Source organism: Aspergillus aculeatinus, assembly GCF_003184765.1.
Source record: "Aspergillus aculeatinus CBS 121060 unplaced genomic scaffold BO66scaffold_27, whole genome shotgun sequence".
NCBI lineage: Eukaryota > Fungi > Ascomycota > Eurotiomycetes > Eurotiales > Aspergillaceae > Aspergillus > Aspergillus aculeatinus.
Window position 1 is genome coordinate 294,527 of NW_020291496.1, and position 23,644 is coordinate 318,170.

At 53.7% G+C, this 23,644-nt stretch overlaps 7 protein-coding genes across 7 annotated transcripts; 4 read left to right on the forward strand and 3 right to left on the reverse strand.

The window, feature by feature from the left end:
• Positions 1-733: 733 nt before the first annotated feature.
• BO66DRAFT_420831 (mismatch repair ATPase MLH1) lies at positions 734-3,689 on the reverse strand. The gene is made up of 4 exons (XM_025649907.1): positions 3,401-3,689; positions 3,170-3,349; positions 2,854-3,120; positions 734-2,799 (listed from the first exon to the last, which is right to left on the reverse strand). The coding sequence occupies exons 1-4, from the start codon at positions 3,503-3,505 to the stop codon at positions 973-975; spliced, it is 2,379 nt and encodes a 792-aa protein (XP_025503456.1). The 5' UTR covers positions 3,506-3,689; the 3' UTR covers positions 734-972.
• Positions 3,690-4,048: 359 nt separating this feature from the next.
• Positions 4,049-5,617, forward strand: BO66DRAFT_375306 (tRNA(Phe) (4-demethylwyosine(37)-C(7)) aminocarboxypropyltransferase; the record flags this gene model as incomplete). Its single annotated transcript, XM_025645640.1, has 2 exons — positions 4,049-4,083; positions 4,137-5,617. The coding sequence occupies exon 2, from the start codon at positions 4,235-4,237 to the stop codon at positions 5,615-5,617; it is 1,383 nt and encodes a 460-aa protein (XP_025503457.1). The 5' UTR covers positions 4,049-4,083; positions 4,137-4,234.
• Positions 5,618-5,740: 123 nt separating this feature from the next.
• On the reverse strand, positions 5,741-6,423 carry BO66DRAFT_324331 (nucleobindin SSP120; the record flags this gene model as incomplete). The annotated part of the gene is made up of 2 exons (XM_025643835.1): positions 5,741-6,225; positions 6,306-6,423. The coding sequence occupies 2 exons, from the start codon at positions 6,421-6,423 to the stop codon at positions 5,741-5,743; spliced, it is 603 nt and encodes a 200-aa protein (XP_025503458.1).
• Positions 6,424-6,763: 340 nt separating this feature from the next.
• On the forward strand, positions 6,764-9,639 carry BO66DRAFT_392314 (uncharacterized protein). The gene has a single exon (XM_025647470.1). It carries the CDS (start codon positions 6,905-6,907, stop codon positions 9,242-9,244), a length of 2,340 nt encoding a protein of 779 aa, XP_025503459.1. The 5' UTR covers positions 6,764-6,904; the 3' UTR covers positions 9,245-9,639.
• A 796-nt stretch (positions 9,640-10,435) lies between these two features.
• Positions 10,436-13,055, reverse strand: BO66DRAFT_375313 (DEAH-box ATP-dependent RNA helicase PRP43). The gene is made up of 3 exons (XM_025645641.1): positions 12,695-13,055; positions 10,745-12,611; positions 10,436-10,647 (listed from the first exon to the last, which is right to left on the reverse strand). The coding sequence occupies exons 1-3, from the start codon at positions 12,982-12,984 to the stop codon at positions 10,525-10,527; spliced, it is 2,280 nt and encodes a 759-aa protein (XP_025503460.1). The 5' UTR covers positions 12,985-13,055; the 3' UTR covers positions 10,436-10,524.
• A 535-nt stretch (positions 13,056-13,590) lies between these two features.
• On the forward strand, positions 13,591-16,483 carry BO66DRAFT_324321 (protein arginine N-methyltransferase; the record flags this gene model as incomplete). The annotated part of the gene is made up of 5 exons (XM_025643833.1): positions 13,591-13,707; positions 13,763-14,387; positions 14,458-15,269; positions 15,313-16,038; positions 16,142-16,483. The coding sequence occupies 5 exons, from the start codon at positions 13,591-13,593 to the stop codon at positions 16,481-16,483; spliced, it is 2,622 nt and encodes an 873-aa protein (XP_025503461.1).
• A 2,949-nt stretch (positions 16,484-19,432) lies between these two features.
• BO66DRAFT_99602 (UNC45-central domain-containing protein) lies at positions 19,433-22,647 on the forward strand. The gene is made up of 3 exons (XM_025653761.1): positions 19,433-19,517; positions 19,573-19,740; positions 19,849-22,647. The coding sequence occupies exons 2-3, from the start codon at positions 19,660-19,662 to the stop codon at positions 22,264-22,266; spliced, it is 2,499 nt and encodes an 832-aa protein (XP_025503462.1). The 5' UTR covers positions 19,433-19,517; positions 19,573-19,659; the 3' UTR covers positions 22,267-22,647.
• The last annotated feature ends 997 nt before the right edge of the window (positions 22,648-23,644 follow it).

A 23,644-nucleotide genomic window follows, 5' to 3' on the forward strand; every position in this document is an offset into this window, starting at 1 on the left:
TGGAGCGACTCTGCATGGTATACATGCGCACCTCCTGCAGGACCACCCCTGCAGACAAGCAAATACCTCGCCAGGCCCTGCTTTGCATGATGTATAGGAGCTGCAATGCAACCAGGATCAGACGAGAAGAACAAGATTGCAGGGATCGTTTCCTTAGAGCTGGGAACACAGGCTCACACCTGCACAACCATTTTTTGACGACTGTTGAAACGGAAATTTTACGAGGGCATGAACTGAACCGATCTAATGGAAATCCGCTTTTTTTTTTTTTTTTTTTGTTTTCGATTGGCGTTGGACGGGATTTGATTCCCGCGTGAGAAGTAACTTGAATTTCTGTGGTTCATCTGATACATGCATCCGGATATATGCTAGTGATGTATGAGACTAGTTATCTTTGTGTGTTCGGCTGGGTTGTGTGGGCGTCTGGTAATGGGATTCTCGTGCTGTGTGCTAGGTTTGGAAGCCTTTTTAGTGGTATCTCATCTTGCTTGTACTACCTTATTTATTACCGGACGATGATTTTGATTGGAACTTTTGAATTGATTAGATGGTGTGGTGATGGTACGTGTAGGTGCCGGCTGATTTCTGTTGGTGTTGGAGTTCAGATTGGCATTGGACACTTGTGTTCTTCGCTTTCCAGGATGTAGGCTCATGTGTACAGTACATACCTGCGGTGAAGGGTAGGTATGTCTGTCTAGCGAAGCACGATGCTCTGTGCCGCGGAGTTGATCTTGCCGAATGATTCTATAGACCATATACTGTGTCATTCCTTCCCATCTGCTTCTGAACTCCATCATCAACCCAAACAATCCCTTCTATACTCTACACACCTCAAACCACCTCGGCTCTCAAGGTAGTCAAGACAACAGTCGACTAAACAGCCCGATTCCTCGTGATAGATATATACAGACATCCATCCCACACCCACAAAGCAAATCCACCACCACCGCCACGAACACGAACCGCAGAACCTCAACACCGCTCAAACACCCGATACAGCCCCTTCAAATCCGCCACCTCGATCACCCCGCCCAACAGCCGCGTCGTAGCCACCAACCGGCCCCGCATCGCCGGGAACACTACGTGCTCCAGCATCCGGGCTATCTGCGCGCGGCGCTGCTGAACGAACGTTTCTGCTTCCTCTTCTGCGGCGGGTCCCTGCGGTGTGGTTTCCTTCTCGCCAGAGTTCTCGTGATTAGTTTCATTGGTAGTGGTATTGGGAACGGTGGCGACGGTATACTCCCCCGCTGCTGCTGCAGGTGCCTGTGCCTGTGTCTGCGGAGCTGGCACCGGCACCGGCAACGCCTCCGGGACGTAAAACGCGGCCAACTCGCGCAGAAAGCTCCGGAAGCAGGCCTCCTCGCTCGACCAGTCGACGTAGGGCCCCAGCCGCAGCAGGAACTTGGGCAGTTTGGCCAGCGACGGCAGGTAGCCCTTCAGCAGGAGGGGGAGGGAGACGAGGCGCCCGTCCTGCGTGATGTGCAGGGAGAAGTACTCGTTCAGCATCTCGCGGCGCGCGATGAGGGTCTGTGCGATGACTTCGGGGGCTTTGGTGTAGATTTCCTGCGCTGCTGTGGTTGCTGTCGAGGTTGAGGATGGGGGTGAGGGTTGGTGTTCGGCGGCCTCGGCTTCGGCGTCGGCGGCGATGCGGAGCAGGTCGATGAGCTGCGGCGCCGGGTCGAGGGTTATGACGCCGAAGTTGCCGAAGTCGGTGAGGCCGATCTGGTAGAAGAACTCGTGGCTGAAGAGGCCGTAGTCGACCAGGTAGAGCTTCACGCCGCTTTGGATGGCGGCGATGCGGCGCCGTTCGTCGACCAGCCCCACGTACGTGAGGGCCGCGATGGTCTCGGTCAGCGTCGTGTGCATGCTGCTGCGCACGGCGGCGCGGAGGTTCTTGATGGAGGTTAGCGCGATGCGGAGGGGTTCGCGCGCTGTGGTTTCGTAGTGGAGGCCTTCTTCGTCGAGGACGGTTGCAGCGCTGGTGGTTGGGTTTTCGGCTGAAGAGGTGGTGGTGGTGGTGGTGGTCGCGGGTGTGAGCATGGAGGTGATCTTGCGGACTTTCGAGTCGGTGCGCACCAGGTTGTGTTCGTAGGGTTTCTTGGTGGTTGCTGGTGTTTTCGGGGTTTTCGGGGCCCCTCCGGGGCTGTCGTTGTCGTCGTCGTCGTCTGGTTCTTCTGCTTCGGCCGCCATGGTTCGCACGCCTGGGAGGAGGGTTTGCGTGAGGAATGTCCGGCTGGAGTCGACTTGTGCCAGCCGGGAGCGGATGTCGGCGCAGATGCTTTCGATGATCTCATCTTCATTCAGAAAATTCACCTCGCGCTTCGTGGGGTGGACGTTGACGTCGACCCGTTGGGGTTCGATCTCCAAGTCCAGATAGACGAAGGGGTGGCCGCCCTTGGGGAGGAAATTTGAATATGTCTGCTCGATGGCTCGCTTCAGGGCGGTCGACTCGACCGAGCGATGGTTGATGAATAGCAGGATGACCGTGCGTTTGACGTGATAGTTGGCGTTGGTGGCCAGGCCCGACGAGCGGAACCCGAGCTTCTCGTCCTCGATCTGGAACTCTACAAGCTCGTTGGCCACGGCGCTGCCGTGGATCTGTCGGATGCGATCGATCGTGCTTGCGTTGGCCGGGGTGGAGATGCTGACGCCCGAGTCGCCGTGTTTGCGGCACGAGAAGGCCACCCCCGCGCAGTGGACGGAATACCGTCCAACCACGTCCAGAATCTTAGCGTATTCTTCGCTCGCGGAGCGAAATGCTCGTCGTCTCGTTGGGACGTTGTAGAAGAGATCTTCAACCTACGCAGGTCAGCAAATTGTCCGCCAGGGCTGCGCCATCATCATCATACGCACGGTTATTTGCGTGCCTCCGCGGCCGGCAGTGGCTTTGGGGGCAGCGCTTTGGCCTGGCTTCGCAGGAACAAGCTTGCCATCACTGTAAACCGCTTTCCAGGCACAGCTGGATCCGGCCGTCTTCGTGGTGACGGTCAGATGGGCGATGTGGCTGATACTGGCCAGGGCTTCGCCTCGGAAGCCGTAGGTGCCTATCGAGGAGAGGTCCTCGAAGGCCTTCAGTTTCGAAGTAGTGAACCGCTCGCAGAGGATGGGTAGATCGTCTCGCTTCGTCGGGTTAGCGGATCGAAGTCACGGAAGTTTAGCACAAACTCACGTCGATGCCGTGGCCATTATCCGTGATCTGGAGTAGCTTCAGGCCGCCGTCCTTGACCAGAATCTCAATAGAAGTCGAGCCAGCGTCAACAGCGTTTTCGATCAACTCCTTCAAGGCATGCATGGGAGCTACAATGATCTCTCCAGCTGCAATCTTGTTGACCACATCAGGGTCAAGGGCCTATGGTTGTGAGTATGGCAACGCCGGAGATGGTGCGGGTGAGCCACTGACCCTGATTCTCTTGGGCTTCTTCGGCTCATCATTTTGCTCGACCTCCTCTGCTGGTCTTTTGGTACCCCGTGGCTCTAACGTGTCAACCTCCATATCAGGATCCATCGTGGCTGTTCTAGTGACCAGGCGAGGGCGGCGGGACAGAGGGCTAAATGGTTTCGATCGATAACGCAACCGAAGCAATCAACCCTCGCCAGACAGGTTTCAGTGCTTCCCGTAAGTCTCGTCCGACGCAGGGCAGAGACCAAGTGATCAATACTTTAAATCAAAAGTTCCCTTTCAAAAGTTCCCTTTCCTCGAAGACTGTTGCGATGATGAGAAAGCGGTGGAGGGCCATGGAATAAGTCGGGCAAATCGCGTGTCCGCTCGCGTCGCCGCCTTTCTGTCGCGTTGCGATCGCTTCACGTAAGTAGGCAGAGATCGATTTTTGGCATACTGCTAGAAGATCTTCCATTTCCAGGATAGGACACAAAGATCTGGCCTTGGTCTCCTTACACATGCAGCAAGCTGTCTAGATCTTGCGTAGTTAATTCAATCCTCTAGCTATGAACACGCATGGTCACATGACATGTCATTTTTATCTCCATGCGGGAAACACCCGGACTAAAAGCAGCGAACCTCGTTGATACCTAAATGTAAGAACAAGAATATGAATTGAGGGAGTATCTGAGTTAATCTGCTGCGTAAGTAAACAGCATTGCTCTGGAACAATCCACTTCGCTAAAACTTCACACAGATCATCAACGCGCGATCCATCACCGCGCGGTTATCAACCAGAATCATACATTGCTCCATGCATTAGAATCCACAATCAAGCCCCAGCTTGAAGACAAAATGCAATCAAACACCTTTTTTCCAGAGCAGGAACTTGTTACAAGTCCCCAAGCTCAATCGCCCGCCCCAGCCCCAGCTCCACACACATCATCTCCTCGCCCCCCCAGAAAGCCAAGGAAACAGACCCTCAACCCCCTCCACCATGGCATCCAAGCCTTTATCACTCAGCACCTCCCTGCAGATACCCTAGCCAAGCACAACCTGACCCTCACCTCCCTTCCCAAACGCTTCACCATCTACGAACCTCTCTTACTCCTCCCGGTGAACGCCTTCACCACTCCACCCGCCTGGCACTCCTTGTACGAAGATCTCACCGCGACGCAGCGGCAAACCCTCTATACCACCCTTCTCCAGTCCTTTGCCCGCTATGGCCTCACCCACGTGGCCATGAACGCGCCCATTGCACTCACGGACCCCAACTCCGGGGCGGAGAACCGGATCCGCAGCCCGGGAGGGTTGATTCCCTTATACGGGGACTTCGGGCCTCTACCGGATGCCTCTGCGTCGCAGGGGCAGGGGGAAGGTGAAGCGGCGATAGCATGTCCGAGCGCCACAGACCTTGAGCAGGCGTTCTGGGTACGTACTGTCCAAAACCATGGGATCGTACAGATCTGGGCGCCCTTGTATACCATGTTCTCGCGGGGCAATATTACTGAGAAAGCGCGGATTCTGGGCAGTGAGTTTGAGGGGTTGGTTGAGGAGCAACTCGGGGAGAAGGTCTCGGAGATCAGCGTGGTGGACATGTATGCTGGGATTGGGTATTTCGTGTACTCGTATCTGAAGCGTGGGGTGAAGAGGGTGTGGGGGTTCGAGATCAATGGGTGGTCGGTGGAGGGGTTGCGGAGAGGGTGTAAAGAGAATGGGTGGGGGTGTAAGGTGTTCCGCGTTGGAGAGGATGGATTGTTACTGGGGGGACAGTCACTAAAGGAAGTGGTGGAGGGTTTGACGGAGGAGGATCGCGTGGTGGTGTTCCATGGGGATAATCGATTTGCGGCGGAGATTCTGGGGGGAATTAGGGAGTGTATGGGAGCAGGGCAATGGAGTAGGGTCAGGCACGTGAACTTGGGACTGCTGCCTTCATCTTGCTTCGCGTATGCGAATGCCTGCAAGATTGTGGACGCTGAGAAGGGTGGGTGGGTGCATGTTCATGAGAATGTCGATGTGCAGGGCATCGAGGAGAAGAAGGACGAGGTCACCGCGGAATTGGGGAGGCTGCGAGTGGAAGTCTTAGAAGTAGAGGCCAAAAAGGTGGCTGCTGCTGCTGCTAGGTGTCGGCATGTTGAGCAGGTCAAGACTTATGCGCCGGGGGTGATGCATTGCGTCTTCGATGTGCGGTTATCTTCAAGAGAAGAGATAGAAGCCTCCGACACTCGTGGCAAATGAACCACGCACACCAATACTCCATGAACCCCAACCTCCGGGTGATGCAATCGACGCTCAAGATCATCTCATGAAACATATGTACAGTACAGTGGCAACAGCGCAAGAACTCTACAGTACAGATCTTCAGCTCCGCTTGAGGAACTTTTGGGGTATGTTTGCCTCCACGATCTGCATACTCTCGAGCTGTTCGAGGCGCTCCATGGCAAGATCCTCCTCATCATGTCTCCGGAAGTGTTCGATATCCTCGGGGTGAGTGAGGTCCTCCTCCTTTGCATCTTCACCGTGGAACTTTTCGAAGTGATGGATCTCATATTCATATTCAATGTCACCATGATGGCCCGGTCCGAGTCCAAGGTCAGGGAGCCGGGCTCCGTCCGCAATGAGACGCATCCAGTTGTCGCGACTGATGACGCCCGTGTTGGTGGGATCGAAGATGCTGAAGACTTCGCGGAGACCTTGCAACTTGCTATCCTCTGTCACTCCCGCATTGGACTCGTCGTCCATGCCGTAGGTCTTGCGCACTTCCTCAGGGGTCCACACTCCCGAGGCATCGTAATCGTGGAGGGAGAAGAAGGAGGCGGGATCGAAGGCATCGATGTGATGTTCCTCTATGAACGCACCCAATTGAATCAGTGACACTGCATTGGCTTTCGGATAATATCCCCCGAGGTTTCCACAAGGTCCTTACCCTGCATATGCCGTGTTGCCCAGTCGGACGAGGGTGGCTGGTCATTCGAGTGCGAACCGTGGGCGCTGACCAGAGTGCCGCTTAGGGCCAGGAGAGCAGTAGCTACCGTGACGAGCATGGTCACGTCAAGCAATAATCGCACCGGCTTGTCGAATAATATCAAATGAACAGAAGCAATGACCAGACCAGATTCCCAGAAGTGACCTGCAAATATGACAGATCAATATTCTGTTCACTAGCCAAAGCAATTCTTCGCCGGAGTAGGTAGAAGTTCAAAGTGGACTGCCGTAACCGTATGTATTGATGACAATCGGGGAATAGGAAGGGGGGCTCCGGCCGGGGGCCGAACAGACTAGTGGGTGGTTTGCACCGTTTGCAAGCGGTGTGGTGGTGCGACTTTTGCCGATGCAGTCCTGTTGGAAGCAAAAGTTCCAAACTTCGACATCGGCCAATTGCTCCTCCAGTCCACAAGCTCCACTGAACGCCTATCCCTCCCTTGCCCATTGGTTTCGCTCGTCAGAGAGCCCGGTCAATTGGATCCTGGCATATCTTGGAATCACCTTGTTAGTCTCAATTCAGGGCGCAGAAATGACCGGAGAATGAAAGGTCTCTGGTCCCGCGTCACCCCGGCGCAGTCAACGTGCCGATGCGTCTCCTGCCTCAGCACCGTCTCCCAAGGCGTAGCATCGCGTGGGGCTACAGCAGCCAGCAAGAAACGTCTCCGCCTAGGCAATTCGGTCACAGCCCTGTACACGAGTATCTTCGCCGCAGCGGCCCTAGCAGACGCCCAGGCCAAAGGTCAGCGCCGCCATGAGTGGGAGGAGAAGATCGCAGCGGCCAAGGGTGAGGTCAATGCGCTGCTTGATGAGGAGGAACGCCTGGTAGAGGCCATTTTCGCCCGTCGCGACGAGGGAATGGAAATAACTCCGAGCCGACAAACCGCCACACAAGCAAGACCAAGATCCTACCGGTACCGATGGCCGTCCACGAATATCTCGCGTCGCTCATTCCATACGAGTCGGAACCTCGCTCTCAGCAAGAGCAATCAACGGCGAGACGAAAACAGCCTAGAAGAGCTCAACAAAATCAGCGAAGACCCATTGTTGGAAGTCACGGAGGAGGATAACTTGTGGAATCTCGAAGACTTTGACACCCCTCAATGGCTCAAGGAAAACAGTACTCGCCAAAAGGCTATCCGCAAAATGGCGCTGAAGCAATTGGCCATTCGGATGCTACTCCGACGGGGAATTGCTCATAGTTACCAGGGTCTGCAGATGAAATACGCAGTCGACTATTCCATGCCTGCGCCCAATGTTCCGGAGCTTCTTACCCACTTAAACAAGCTCCGTAACCGAATGAAGAGCGTGAAAGCTTCCCCACGTTCCAGCATAGAAGACTTGGAAGCGGAGATGAACTCGCTTTCCCCTCAAGATCAAATGACGGAGCGCCAGAGGCTCGACGGGGAATTATACCGAGATACCAATCTTTACCTGGCGAACAGGATGTCTCTCCAAGAGCTTCTCCTCAGATTAGCTAACAACCTCACGAAATCCACCAATCCTGACCGAAGTCTAGGTCTGAAGCACATGCTGCTGGCATTTACCAAGACCCGAGAAAACGACATCTGTGAAATGATTCTACACGCCATCATACCCCATAAATTCCCGCTCACATCGTCTCTTATCATCTCGATCCTGAACTTCTTCCGCAAATCCAAGAATCTCAAGGCCTTTGACTTGTTTCTTCGCCAATTAGCCGGGGATGGGTATCCGCTGGACATGGGTAATCTAGGCCACTACAAGAATGTGGTGGTCAACGGCATCGAGATTCAGGTCCCACCAGTCGACAGTGCGAACGCCGTCATCTACGGCACTCTGATTCGGTCTTGCCTACGCTTTAATCAGCCCGACCGTGCGGACGCCTACCTCCAAGTATCTCGAGCATCTGGGTATATGGACGACTACGCGACTTTGAGCTCCTATCTCGGGTTCTACGCCATTCGGTCTGACTGGGCAAAGGGTATCCAGGCCTTGCAACGGACCGTCGCCTTTATTGGGTCGACAACGGAACACAGGCCGACGCGCGTCGAGCGCCTGATTGTCAAGATGGTTTACCTCTGTGATGAATGCGAGCAAACCGAAATCTCCCAGAAAATCATTCAAGCGTTTGTGAAGAGCGGGTTTGACTGGAAGTGGGCGGAAAAACAACTAGATTTGACCTTCGAGCGCGATCCGCGTTACAACCGCTGGAAGGCCGCTCAGACCGCAGCAGGCACAGAAGCCGCCCGGGCCTCACAACAGACGATGTGGGAGAAGTGTTATTCCTTTGTCCAAGCTGTCGGCGAGCAGCTCGACGGTCTGACCACCGAGCGAGCCTCCACCACTCAATGGCAAGATATGATGAAAACATACGCCCAGGATGTCCTTTCTGCCATTATCTCTGGACCGGTGGCTATGCACAAAGCCGCCAAAGAGGGCGGTACTGGAGACCTCGTTCAAGACGATCGCGCCACCCTCTTGAAGGAAATCAGTCAGCAAGCCCATGATATTCAGCAGCACAACAGCGCAGTCGTCAACGCCCAGAAGACCGAGATCGCCTCCCTACAAGCCGAGATTGCTCAGCTCAAGCGCATGGTCTTCGATCTGCACCGGACAGTCACCACTTCCAACCCCCTTCCCCAAACATCTTCTCCACCGTCTTCTTCTCCTAAACATTCAACAACTACTGCTACGTCTGCCCCCTTAACTCGTCCCACGCCTGTTGATACCACATCCCCCCCTCCTCCGCCTCATGTCACAGCGTCTCATCCCCACCTGCCAGCCGGGTTGGCACATAATCTAGTCTCATCATCACCCAGCCCCACCCAGGGAGATCAAGTTTCACCTGCTAAGAAGAAATGGACCATGTCATTCGGAATGATGCCTTCGTCCAAGCCATGATCAGGATAATTCAGGGCGACCACGCCCTTGTACGGACTATTGGCCTTTGGTACTGTCTTGTACATCTCGTCGAGCCTACTATTTCGCATCCAGGGGGGTTATTGCTGATGCTGGGAAGGCTTGAAAAACGAAGACCGAGAGAGGATCGGGGCGTCAGTATAACCAAGTTGCGTGCGGCGCATACTGTATATACCATATGCTCACTACGCGAGGTTTCCAAGAGTCATGGGATGGCCGGGTTGTGAAGCTTAGGTTCCCTTTGATGTCATGCACCCGATATGACATGACCTTGATCAAATGCTCTGAGTGGGAGGCACATTTGCGCTTCAATCTTTGTATATTATACCTGTACCTGTACCTTCACGCTGGATAGCTGAGCGAGTATATCAAAACACCAGACCCCTCACTTCATCATTCAGTTCCCTCTCTACTGCTTCTTCTTCTCTGATCACCCGACCCATAAGAGATTGCAGAAGACACCCCCCAAACCCGAAGCCGAAGCCGGAGGAGGCCCTCTCCCCATCTCCCCGAACACCCCCAGCAATCCGACAGCGCCGCGGCGGCCTACCGCGCCTTCCCTTTCCACCACCAGGCACCCAAACCCAAATGACATCTCTCTGACGCCCCTTCCGGCCTTCCAGGCCACGCAGCACTCCCCCCAAAAAATAAAGAGAACAGCAGTCTTGCCGCGCTTAGGATTCAAACCCAGACACTGCCGTCGCACCGCGATTTGGACTACGGTGGCACTGGTGAAGACCGCTACACCCCCGCGGCTGCCGTTGTATACCCCAATTCGGAACTTGGTGATAGACCCACCGTTCTCCACCTTTCCGTGTGCCTGAGGCCACAACGCCATAAGATTCAGCCCTATGGGTGCCTTAGGCTGCCAACATCCTTTATCTTTTGATTGTGGGATAGCGGGATATGGTGAATATGGTTTGGGTTTTTGGGGGATATAGTTGGGCGATCGCGGTGCCTCTCGAGCTAGGTATGCAGAGCTAGGGAGGGGGAAGGGACGGGGCTCATTCTCTCGTTCTTTCGTGGGGGATTTGATACAGCGTACTACTGCTTCGTGATGATTTCAGAAGATATCGCGCTGCTTGATAGCTAAGGGATGCTTAAATGTTAGGAAAGTGGATAGATTCAATATCCTATGCCCAAATCATTTTTGCCCATAGGACATGGGGATGTATGATATCATGTTTCAAAGAGAAAAAAAAAAGTCTATTATATTTCATGAGAATAGTAAGAAAACAACGTGACAAAATATGCGACCCCATCTATCGTCTCTTTTCCGCGCGGATCTTCTCACGACGCGAGAGTCGCTCAGCGGCGCGGAGAAGCGAGGAGCGGATGTCGCCCTTCGCGAAAGTGGAAATGTCGTAGTAGGTCGGGGCGATGTCCTAGATTGACACGGGACAGTTAGTAAATCTGTCAATTGATCCTTTGTTTCTCTTAACGAGCTCGTGGCTTGGAAGGAGGGGGGAGGATTGAACTTACAATAAGCCACTCGGGCTTGACGGCGGTCACGGTACGGATGTAGTTCTTGGTGGTGAGCACGAACTCATTATACAGGACCCACTCAGCCTCGTGGCCGAGCACCGTCGATGGGTGAAGCAGGACGTTCTGGTGGTCCTTGATGGTCATGTACATGCTCTTGCCCTGGCTCTCCTTCTTGGCAACCTGCATGAAGAAACCAGCGCACAGCGCACGGCGGATGTTCTCGTAGTACTTCTTGTCCTCGAAGGGGGTGGAGATCATCTCGAGCTCCTCGCGTTCCATGATGCGCAGGAGCTGCATGCGGACGTTGTCGGCCGACTGCAGCGACCGGAGGGAGAGGAAGTGGTCGTGGCACCATTGCTTGAGGTTGTCCTGGGCTTCAGGGCTCTTGAAGGCGTGGTAGACGTTGAGGAGGGTCAGGTGGTCACCGTCGGGGTGGGAGAACAGGTCTTTCATCTCGTCTGCGCGCTTCCTTTGAGAAGCCGGGCGGACGAACACGTTGGGCACGGAAAGAAGGGCCGTAATCGAGAGGATCTCGTTCGAGCAGTAGAATTCGGGGGAGCTGATAAGCATGACGGCAAGGGCGGGGTCGAGGGGGAACTCGGATGCGAGGCGGCCCAGCTGGGTCAGGTTTCCATCGTCGTCAAGACAGGCAAGGTAGTTGAGTTCCTCCAAGGCTCTCATCAGAGTTTCGGGGGCTGGGGGATCCATCAGGTCGAAGTGGACGAGGTCGTCAATGCCAAGTTTCTTAAGCTCCAGCACCGTCGAAGAGAGGTTAGATCGGAGAATCTCGGGGTAGGTCTGATCGATCAGTTCCTTCTTGAAGGCGCCTTCGGTATAGAGACGGAAGCACTTTCCGGGACGGGTACGACCAGCACGACCAGCTCTCTGTTGGGCGGAAGCCTTGGAGATCGGAGAGACCAGAAGAGACTCGACACGAATACGAGGGTTGTAGATCTTTTGCTTGGAGAAACCGGGGTCGACCACGTAGACAATACCGTCGATGGTAAGCGACGTTTCGGCGATGTTTGTGGACACAATGACCTTTCTACCGGGGCGGCCACCTGGACGACGAGGAGGCGGTGCCGGCTCGAAGATGCGCTGTTGCATATGAGGAGGAAGACTACCATAGAGAGGGTAGACCTTGATCGGTCCAGCGTCTGCCTCGCGCATCATCTCGTCCGCCTCCAAAGAAATCTTTCGAGAGGCATCTTCGATTTCCTCCTCACCAGTCAAAAAGAGCAGGATATCACCCTCGTCTTCGGTAGCGTGAATCTGAAGAACAGTCCGAATGGCGGCTTCAACATAGTCCTGCTCAGGCTCGGGGGTATAGAAAATCTCGACGGGGTGGGTACGACCAGGAACAGCAAGGAGGGGGGCATCGTTGAAATAACGCTGGAACTTCTGCGCATCCAAAGTGGCAGACATGATAATGATCTTGAGGTCGGGTCGGCGCACCACAACCTCCTTCAGAAGACCCATAAGAACATCGGTAGCCATGGTTCTCTCGTGAGCCTCGTCCAGAATGATGGTACTGTAGCGGTTGAGGTCGTGGTCGTGCATGGCTTCTCTCAGAAGCATACCATCCGTCATGTACTTAAGCACCGTCTTGGAACTAGTCATATCTTCGAAACGAATGCTGTAACCGACTTCCTCTCCGAGCTTGACATCCAACTCTGCAGCAACACGCTGGGCGACGGACATGGCAGCGACACGACGGGGTTGGGTACAAGCAACCATCTTGCGCTGGGTCTGCGGCTGATCATCGAAGAGCACGAACTGAGGGATTTGCGTTGTCTTTCCGGAACCCGTCTCACCGACGAAGACGAGGATTTGCGACTTCTGATAAAGCTCTAGGAACTCATCTCTGCGAAAAAATTAGACGATTTGGAACCGAGAATGCACCAGCGCAGCGCGGGCAGGGCATAAAGGGAAAATGCGAAAACCAACCTTTGGGCATGGACGGGGAGGTCTCGACGAGTCTGTAAGATGGAGACGTATTTGCTGGAGAATGGCTGGTCGTTGAAAGGGTTGATCTCGCCATCTTCAACCTCCTTAGCCAGAGCAGCAGTCGTCTGATGGCGCTTCATCTTTCCAAAGGCCGGGTGAAGGTCGGCACCGCCATTGTCGGGATACATGTGAGCCAGGTACGGGTTGTTCTTAGGATCTGTCTCAGCCTTGTCCATTTTTGGACGCTTAGCACGCGAACCGTTCTCAGAATCCGAGCGACGATCAACCATGGCGTCGGGAGACTTTGGGGAGTAGAGAAAAGGCGGGGTGGACAACAAGTCGCGAGAGAGTTCGTCCGTCGCAGAACTGTTGTTGGAGGCGAGTTTGAAGAAAAAAAGGCAGCCCTGATAGGCAAGTCGGCCGGGCCTCGCCACAGATACTTTTTGTCCCGCTCACCGCTCAAGTATTCTGCCGTCATTTACCCCACGGCGGTTCGGACAGGCAAGGGGAAAAAGAGCAACAGAACCACGTTTGACAGCCAGCTCCATCCACGAAGGCACACATCGTTGGTGAGCTTAGGCTGGCATTTCTCCCCTCCAAAATCATCGTGTGACTGGCTCGTGTTAGTACTCACCTCTTTATACACCCCTCAACTCCCTGCTTCTTACAATGGCCTGAAATCACTTCTTGAATTGAAACTCAATTGATCGACCACAGGTGGGACCATCATCTTCATCGGATCAACAAGGCGTTCTCGACGATATATAGCCCATCACCATCTACACGACACTTGGGATAACTCCAGTCGCTCTCCACGCATTCCACCCAATTCCATCGCCCTGAAATTCGTAGACAAAACCACCACTCATCTCCCTGATATCTCTTTGTCCGCCAAAATGGAGTCCTTTACCAACTCCGACACTGTCAACATGACCTTCTGCATCGGGCAACATGAGGAGGACCGAAAGGTTCCCATCACCAATGAAATGGTACAAGCGGCACACGAGAGTAATGTACGAAACTACCACCCTAGGATGCAAGCATCTACTAATTCTTCTTCCTGGATAGTATGACATGTTGACTGCGCCGGTAACCACCTCCCACTTCCAATCCCGAGTGCTCGCTCTTCTCTCGACATATCAAGGGAGCTTACAACCTTCGGCACCAGGCTCCAATGGAACGATGATGACCAGCGATAACACACGGCCGCTCGTGATCCCTGAGCTCGGACCCGCTGATACGCATATGACCCCGAACGAGGCAATGACCCAACTCGTTGGCGTAACCAGCTCCTGGATTGACTTGTGCTCTCCGGACCCTCTCATTGCAGACCTCTCTCGCCAGGTCTTCATGCTGGAAGTGAACTATGCGGCCTTCTGTGGGATTGGATACCTTCTGATTCCGGGGCCAAAACTCCACCACAATGACGCCCATTCGGAGCAGATCATCTACTATGCACGAGCCGTGCAAGATGCCATAAATGTCGCGCCGTATATTCAATTCCACATCTGGACGCAGATGGCCGACATCCCAGATCTCCAAGGAGATAAGGTTACTGACTTGGCCAGCCTCGCGCGCAAGGAGTTTGTCAGTGGCTCGGTCGATTCAGTGTCACAGATTGATCCGTTCGGCACCTGGGATGCCTGGGATATCATCAGAAGAGTCTGTAAATATCACACAAGACTCGTCGTAGGTATGGTACTCAACTTCATCTTAGTAGGCTCGATTCTACTCTTGTATAGCCTTGCTGATCATTGTACTAGCACTCGCACTGCCTAAGCAACTTCCTCCGATGTCCGTGCAGTCCCGCTGGTACTCGGAGCCCACTCACATGCTCACGATTCATGGTAACACCTTCCTCAAGAACCAAAAAGGCTACCCCGTGCTGTCAAAGGCACACCAAGCCTTGATTGCTCGATTCATGCGCCTCCGAACCGCCCCCTGGATCCTCCTTTGTGAAGTTGGCCCTATCCCAGGAGTGGAGGTGGACGAGTCGTTTGAGAACCCTGATGCACATGCACCAGGCTCGGAGTATCCTAGCCTCGCGCAGGCTGCAGTCTCGAACAAGAAGCACCACGATCCCACCCCTCATCTATCTTATGTCAGAAACCTCCAGTCCCGCCAACCTCCCCGCAGCGCTATGGAACGGTTTGGGACAGGCTATCAGGATTATCTCCAAGCCCCCCTGCAGCCATTGACCGTCAATCTGGAGAGTATCACCTACGAGGTCTTCGAGAAAGATCCCATCAAGTACGACTGGTACGAAAGAGCCATCGCGAAGGCCCTGACGGACTGGTCGAAGAAGCCGAAATCCGGGCCAGATGGCAAAGTATCGGTCGCTGTTGTTGGAGCCGGTCGAGGACCGCTCGTCGGCCGTGCCCTTCGAGCCAGCGCCGAAACAGGCGTGGAAATTGACCTTTGGGCGGTGGAGAAGAATCCCAATGCATTTGTTCTTCTCCAGCGTCACAACAAGAATCACTGGGGTGGGAAAGTCACGTTGGTCCACTCCGACATGCGAAGCTGGAAGGGCCCTCAAATCGCGAAGGGAGCCGCTCCAGCATCGCAGTCAGCATTGGTAAGAACAGCCAGACTTTTCCCCTCCATATGCAAATGACAAGAGCTCCCTCCATAACGCTAATACTCAGATCCAGAACTCCACGCAATCACCCACCTCCGGCACCGCGGTACCCGACCTCGTCCCTACCACGATTGACATCCTCGTCTCCGAGCTGCTAGGCTCCTTCGGCGACAACGAGCTTTCTCCCGAATGCCTTGACGGCGTTACCCACCTCCTCACCCCCGTCCACGGCATCTCCATCCCGGCCTCATACACCGCCCATCTCACCCCGATCGCGGCGCCCAAGCTGCACGCCGACGTGATGAACCAGTCCATCTCCAATCCCGCCGCCCCCGAGACGCCGTACGTGGTAATGCTGCACGCCATCGACTTCCTGTCCACGAACCAGCCCTCGGCCACCGCGCTGATGAACTCCGGCGCCGGGAGCCACCACCACCACAGCGTGCGCAACTCGATATCCACGCTGCCCGGCGGCGGGGGATCCAGCGAGACGCCCATCCCCTTCGTCCAGACGACCTGGTCCTTCGAACATCCGAACCTCAACATCCCGCCGCAGTCCCCGTCCTCCTCGACGATCTCCAACGCCCACAACGTGCGCCGCACCCGCCTGACGTTCCCCGTCCAGAACCGCGGCGTCTGCCACGGCTTGGCAGGCTACTTCGAGACCGTGCTCTACCGCGACATCGAACTGTCGACGAATCCCGTGACCATGGACGCCAAGAGTCAGGATATGATTAGCTGGTTCCCCATCTACTTCCCTCTCAAGGTCAGTTCTTGCCTCGAAATCATCCTGCGTATAACCTCACATCTACGAGACATCCTTGGGAATTGTTGTGTCTGAAATTAACATCCGCAAAACAAAATGACAGACCCCCCTCAACGTCCCCGATAACGGCGAAGTGGTCGTCACCATGTACCGACAAACCGATAACCGCAAGGTCTGGTATGAGTGGATGGTGGAGGTGTTCGCGCTGGAAGGCGCAGCAGCAGGAGGAGGAGGAGGCAACCCGGAGCCTTCCACGGCCGTCGAGCTGATGGCAGCTCCGGTCATGAGCGGTGCTCGGACGGCGGGCGCCTCCGCTGCCGTGAACAGCCCCGATCGGGAGCGCTCCAAGGCGGCGGCCGCGGCGGCCAGATCACGTGGCGTCCGGCGCGTGCGTGTTGGCACCAGCGATCTACACTCCAGTATCAAGGAAGGGTGTCTCATGTGATTTTGACATGACCATCTACCTCTTCTCTTAATGTAGTGGTTGATCCTCAGTCTTGGGGAGATCATGGGCTATCATGACGTAGTGATAGTGGAAGGTGAGGGTTGGAGAATAAATGCAGTGGATGAATCATCACGGGTTGGTGTTGGTTATTGTGTGAGGCGTGCTGCGTGTGATGTGTGATGTGTGATGAAATGAACATACGTAGTCAGATTTCTGGAGTGGGGAGAGACAGAGAATAAGCGGGAGGCCATAGTATAACTATACTAAGTCACCTAGTACACATGCCGCCTACTAGAACTTAGAACATTAAGATGAATCGAGTTGAGGGGAGGGAAGTTGGTTGCCTCTCTCTCACCCACTCTTCGCTGGTTGAACCACATATACATTCACACAGTTGGTTTGAGATGTTGAGATTACCCATCCTCGGACTTGTGCTCCGCTTACGAGTGTCGAGACCAGCCAAGAAAGTACAGTGACCCAGAAAACGAAAAAAAAAAATATGACCGCGGATTAATGTCCGCTCTATAAACGATGACGACCGACTGGACGGGATCCAGACGGACGGACAATTGTCAATGGGAATTTCCTTCCCGACGGACAGCTCGCTGGATTGGGGATATAGGCAATGATTCAGGTTTCCAATGGGAAGTTAAATGTTATTGGCACGGACCACACAGAAGCGACCGCCTCGCCGCCTGCGAGAGCGATTGGCAATGGATGATCGATGGGGGAAGGGTGGACGTGCCCAGCTGCTTCCTGTGATTTGGATCGAGGCGGCCCGAATTTGGAAGGGGGGTTAAAGGACTCAGGAATGGCTCAGGGCTCTTGGCCCGACAGATTATCCTTGGGTTGATTCACGGTGGTTTGTTTGGCTGGGTTGGTTGGTCTCTCGGCGTCCAAGCGTCCGCGCCCGCGGCCGGAAGGGGAGGGTCCTCGGCGATGGTGGTGGCCTCGCCGTGTTTAGCGATATCCCCCTTTCCCCATCCCCCATCCCGGGGATTGAAGGGGGGCTATGTTATGCTGTGATGATCATCTACTGAGTAGTACTCCGTAGTTTGATACCAAACAACGTACGGGGTACTGGGACTGTACCCACCCGTAGGCGTCAGGTCAGCATAAGCAACGCAGCCTAGCAAAGCAAACACCGAATTCGGTCGGCGGGTCGTCACACTGGGCGCACCTCCGTGAAACAAACTGTAAAGCTGCAGATCGGAGGAACTGTAGTCTGTAGCCAAGACAGGAACTAGTGTCGCGGTATGAAGGACTATTGGCGAAAGATGGGAGGTAGAGAAGGGGATTCACAAGCTGGGAACAGCCTAAAAAGCACATCCTCGATTATGACGAGTTAGCTCCAGGAGTTATTGGATTCACGTTTACCACAACGAGAGTCAGAGTGAGAAACGTGTTGTTGTGGACTGCCGTGGTTGGTTTCATGTCTTGACGGAGCGCGAGGTTCCGATTAGATAGATATCGCATTGATGGTGCAGCTAATTGTTGGATATGCATCACATACTCAAGGTTGGCACTCCTTGGTGCTCCCTCTTTGGCAATAGTTGCTGCTGCTGCTGCTGCATTGCCTTATCGTCGTCATCTTTACTGCACTGCAGTTACTGCAGGCCCTGGAGGGGAACCGAGTTGCATAGTCCAGTTGGCTACGGTGGTTTTCTACCTGGTTTCATGCTGGGATGAAGGGGGTCTGGACCATGGCTGTGAGTTTGACTGGAGTTGGCAATCGGTTCCAGGCCGACGAGTTGGTTTGCTTATTCCTAGACGCTGTCGCGATCTGTCCCATGTCCCCTCCTCCCGGCTCATCTTATCGTCCACGACAGAGGAGGGGGTACGGAACAGATTCCCCGCGGCAACCAAATTGCTCCGGGAGAGTAGCCAGTCAGTGAGGATTTCTTGCTGCACGCTGAGTCGATGTCCAGTTTCTGTGACAGTCTGACGGGCGGGGGAGAGACACTTTAGGGGCCGGAATCTCGCAATTGGCAGTCGGCATTGTTGTATTCTAATAACGATGATTGATGATAACGATAGCGTATCGATAGGCAAGTGTGGTCGGAGTTAAGCCGCCTTCCAAGTTCCGAAGAGCGGCTGCCGAAACGAGGGGGAGCTCCGACTGTCGGGACGGATAGGCGGATTGGCGGAAGTACTGGAGGAATACCTGGTTATGCTAAGGCCAAGTACGGAGTAAGGGTATTTCATGATAGTGCAGCTATGAATAATGCAGCTATGAATAATGCATAGAAGTCTGGAAAATGATCACCGAAAAAAGAGGACTGGAATGAGAATGCAGTTGGAGGGGGGGGGGGGAAAGGGGGGGGGCGGGCGGTGGAAATGAAGATGTGTGTCTCATGGTTGCAGGAAACGAGCGTCGGAGGTCCGAAGCAGGCAGGGAACGAGAGAGAAAGAGAGAGGCTGAGAGCAAGTGTGAGCAAGTGTGAGTGAGCACTGAGCACTGAGCTTGGATGGAGGGAGAAATTGGGTGGAACTTGGAGAACTGGTGGAAAGAGTGAGTGAGTGCCAGAAAAGGCAAGCCAGTCACACGGACCACCTTTTCTTATCCTCTCCAGTCTCCATTCAATGGAATCCACTCTTTCTATCCTTTTCCTCCACGCCTTGGAGGCAAAAAAAAAAGTCAAACAAAAAAAAAGTGAAAAGATAAGCCCAGCTCGGTTTTCTTTTACAGTACAACTACCACGACGACCACCTCTACCACCACCACACCACCACACCATCTTCTTCATATTCTCTTGTTCTCTTGTTCTTATTGACATCACATCAATAGAACAGAACCCAGTCAGATCCCTTATCTCCCAAGGTTTCTCTTCCGCCGATGATTGTCCGGCTGTCGCGTCGCTCTACCATCATCACCACCACTACTGCGGGTTGACACAGCTGCTCTTTGGTTAACCCTCACCACTTTCTTGCTACTAGTACTGCAAAACAATCTCCACTCCTCCACTTTTCACCACAACTCCTGTACTTCCCCTGGCTTGACTCGCGCTCTCCTCCTCTTCTTCTTCTCTCCTTCTTATTCTCCTCCCACCTCCTCCTCCTCTCCCGCCCGACCGTGGCTTTGTCCCGTTTTATTCTTTCATCCTTCTACCGACCGGGTTCTCCTCACTTGCGAATTAATCCTTCCGCTCCCGCCTTATCTACTTTCCAGGCCTGACATGGTTCACTCAACGAGCGAAGAACGTGCCGTACATTTGACTCGAGAGGCTGTTGAATTGATAGATGCTGGTCACCGTGAGGTATGTCTGACTTACACGATTCTCTTTCGTACTTCGTGTATCTGAGAGCCTACCGTGTCGTCGCGTTAGTTTGCGACCGCTTCAGGTGGCTAATGTCATCTATCGCAGGCCGCTTCGCGGAACCTTCGAGAAGCCCTCACCTTAGCGCCCGAACATCCAGCTGTCAAGGAAGCTTTCCTGAAGATCCAAGAGGAGGAGGAAAATGGCCATCACCTCCTAGATCTCTGCCGCCGGTATACTTCAGGGAAGGACGAACCCGCGGGTAAAGATGCCGCCCTCTATCTGCGCACCGACGGCCTCAAACCGCCCGAGGAGGTCGCACTGGATTGTGTCAAATTTATCTTGGCGCAACGCCCACATGCCTTGTCCTCGCTGCAGGACGACATTATCTCCGGTCTGGTTCGCCAGAGTACAAGCGTGCGTCAGCACTTCTCCAACCAGCTTCAAATCTCCGTCACCACCTTCTTCGACGAGATCTACGAAAGGGGCGACGGAGCTGCTGTTTGCCTCGACACCGTTGTTCTAGACCCCTCCGTTTGGCTATCGCAGGATGCTCGTCTGCATTGTGAACGTGAGCTGTTCCAGCTATTCATCGCCAAGCTGATGGAGTCTGGTCATGATGAGGACGGCCGCTCGCTCAAAGGTATTGCGCGGCTGCTCGCCGTTGACGCGGCCAGGTTGCAGGATTTGGTGGATGATGAGAGTCTGGATGTGATTTTGTCGTCCCTGGATTCTCGCCTACCCCTTGAATGGCGAAGCCAGGCTACTTTAGCAACAGTCAAGTACCTTGAGGTTTCGAAAGAAGTTGGCCAGAATCGATTCTCCAACTTGGTCTCTTCCAAGGTGATCAAGGGCCGCAGTGATGGGCTGATTGAGGCCTTCTCTGCAACTGCTGCCGTCTTCCCTGTGATTCCGGAGGCTGCCGCAGCTCTTTTTCTTTCGGAGAGTTTTCTGGCTGCATTGGCTCCTCTGACTTCCAGAGATGCGAAGAGCCGGAAAGTCGAAACATCGTTCTTGGAACTTCTAAATGCAGCCTGCGTCAACAAAGACTGTCGTGAGGCGATCTTCAAACATCTGTCTACCTGGCTCTCTCATCTTCTTACCAATGGCAGTGACCAAAGCTCTGAGTTGGCAGCGGTTATCCTGGCCAAGGTTCGGACTGCCGCGCAGGTCGCGCCCTCCGAAACCATTGGTAAACTCCAGGACGAGGACACCCGCGTTATCGAGCTGGTTGATCGGTTCAAAGACTCGATGTCGAAGCGCAAGGGTGAGAGCATGGCTAATGTGATTGAGGGTCTGGCCTATGCCTCTGTCAAACCCGCCGTGAAGGAACAGCTTGCCAAGGATCCAGTCTTTGTGCAGAACCTCATTAGAGTGTTACACGAAAACTCTACTGTTCCGTCAGTCCTCTATGGTGGCTTCATGATCATCATGAACCTCACTCAGTTTCTTCCCAACCTGACGGAGGAACAAAAGAAAGTCTCACAGCTCAAGTCATACGCTGAAGCATCACCCAAGGCCCGCAACGGCCCCGATCCCTTGGACGAAGAGCAACACGTCATTGCTCGTTGCACCGCACTTGTCGAAGCAGGAATTGTTCCCCTTCTGGTCGACTGTGTCAAGACCAGCCTGCCTTCTGTACAAATTCTAATGAGCAAGATTCTTCTCTCTCTCTCGCGTGATCGCAAGTCTCGCGGTGCTCTAGCACAACAGGGAGCCGTCAAGCTATTGATTGGTATGTCGACCGTGAAGCAGGGCTCGTCGCCAACTGAGATAGTCAGCAATGCTTCACATGCGCTGGCGCGAATCTTGATCTCTGTCAATCCTGCGCTTGTTTTCCCAAGCTCTGGCTTCCCCCAGATCACGTCTGCGATTCGACCTTTGACTGCACTGCTTTCCGTTCCAGAGACAACCAGTCTTTCCACAGAGCAGCCGCGGGACTTGCTTCCTGTCTTTGAGAGCTTGTTGGCTCTGACGAATTTGGCCTCACACCCTGATGAGTCCGCCCCTGAAGCCATTGTTCGCCAAGCCTGGCCTGTTATCGAGGAACTCCTTCTTTCCAATAGTCCCTTGGTACAGCGTGCTGCATGTGAGCTTGTCTGTAACTTGATGACTTGCGAATCAGGCGTAGTCAAGTTTGCCGATGGTTCGAAACGTGCTGCCCAGCGTCTGCATATCCTCTTGGCCCTTACCGATACTGACGACCTCGCCACACAAAGTGCTGCGGGTGGAGCTCTCGCCATGCTTACTGAGTTTGATGCAGCGATGGCAGGAGTTCTCGAACGGCCTCGTGGTGTTCAGTTGCTGCTTGGTCTGTGCCAGGAAGAAGACGACGGGCTTGTACATCGCGGTGTTGCCTGTATCAGGAATATGACCTGTCTTGCCACCGGTGATGTTGCTCGTCGGGCCAAAGATGCCATCAAGCAGAATGGGGGCATCGACATCTTGACAAATCTGCTGAAGAAGACCAAGAATCCCGCTATTCTCCAAGTAGGTGTCGAGGCTCTCAAGCCTTTGGTGTCATAGGCATCTTGTCTTCATAACGAGCTTTCACGTTTCCATAGTTATTCTCGGTGTTTCATACCTATTTTGCTCGATAAAGCGTTGTGAGTTTGCGGTATTACAGCTCGCGTCAAGGGTTCGGTGTTCAGTCCGGTTGTTTGTGGTTTTTAACGGCGTTCATCAGCCTGTCTGACATTTTGGTGTTATGATGTGTTGCTCAAGTTTAACGAATGTTGCTGGTCTTATGAGCGTGGGGAACGGTGGCTGGACTTTCTGAATGCGTCAGGGAATTCCGGAGTGCATTTGTCCCTTTTTGAGTCCGCCATAGACCAGAATGATGTGCTCTTTTGTGTCCAATCAAGACGACCTTGATAGCTATTTATTGAATGATTCTCTCGATGAGATATGTTTCCATCCAATTAGTGTAATCATGACCTTCCGGTGATTGGCAAGGGAGTTGAACAGTTGATGCGGAGTAACCCAAGTAAAATGCGGGGATGACGAGATTTGAGTGGGGGTAAAAGTGGAGAGAGAAGGGAGAGGAGGATGGGGGAAAACACCCGCGAAGCGAAATGTGTATAGCAAAATCTGCTGATTTTAGGCGTCAAGCCTTTTTCAATGAAGATCAAGGCGGTCAATTGCTGAGGGTGCCGTGCACCCCTCTCGGTGAGAATTGAGTGAGCTCTTGCTTGACTTCCAGGTGACCCTGCCGATTGATATATCGGTAAGGTAGGGGTGATTTATCCAGGAATTAGTCTGCGATATAGTCGACCCGGAGGAGAGCCCTCATTTTTTAGAGGAAATGGAGTCGTTAGGAGAATCGAAGGTAGATAGAGGAGGAAGAAAAAAAAAACAAGAGAAAACAGGAACTAAGAAAGGGGGAGAGGAAGAGGGCGCGAGGGCGAGGTTTTGAGGGAAATAAAAGCATGCTCTTGGTGGTGGTGGTGGTGGTGGTGGCCGAAAAATCGCGCATGCAAACATAGGTAAACACACTTTGTAACTTACCGCCGCGGTCAGTTCGACACACCCTGCCGGGCTGGGCTGCTTTGGGGATACTTATGACGCAGTTTGTGTAATTCTGCATGTTTTGCGTATCTTTTTGATTTATTTCCTTTGGTTTGGAGGTGTTTAGATTATTATTTGTAGGTTTCCGGAGTGGTTAGGTTTTAGGGGTTGTTTACTTTTGGGGAGAGGTGGGTGTATGCGGTGGAGGGAGGGTTCAAGGGTTTGTGGTGAATGGTCATTGGTGAATAGTGAATAGTGAGATTTTATTCAGGGGGCAGAGGTAGATGGAATCATCATGATGGGTTCTAATGAGGTGCTTTGCTTTAGGTATCGATGTTCCTTGTAGCTTTAGCCAAATTCTAGGTTTGGAGGATCGTTGGGAGTCAATTGTGCATTT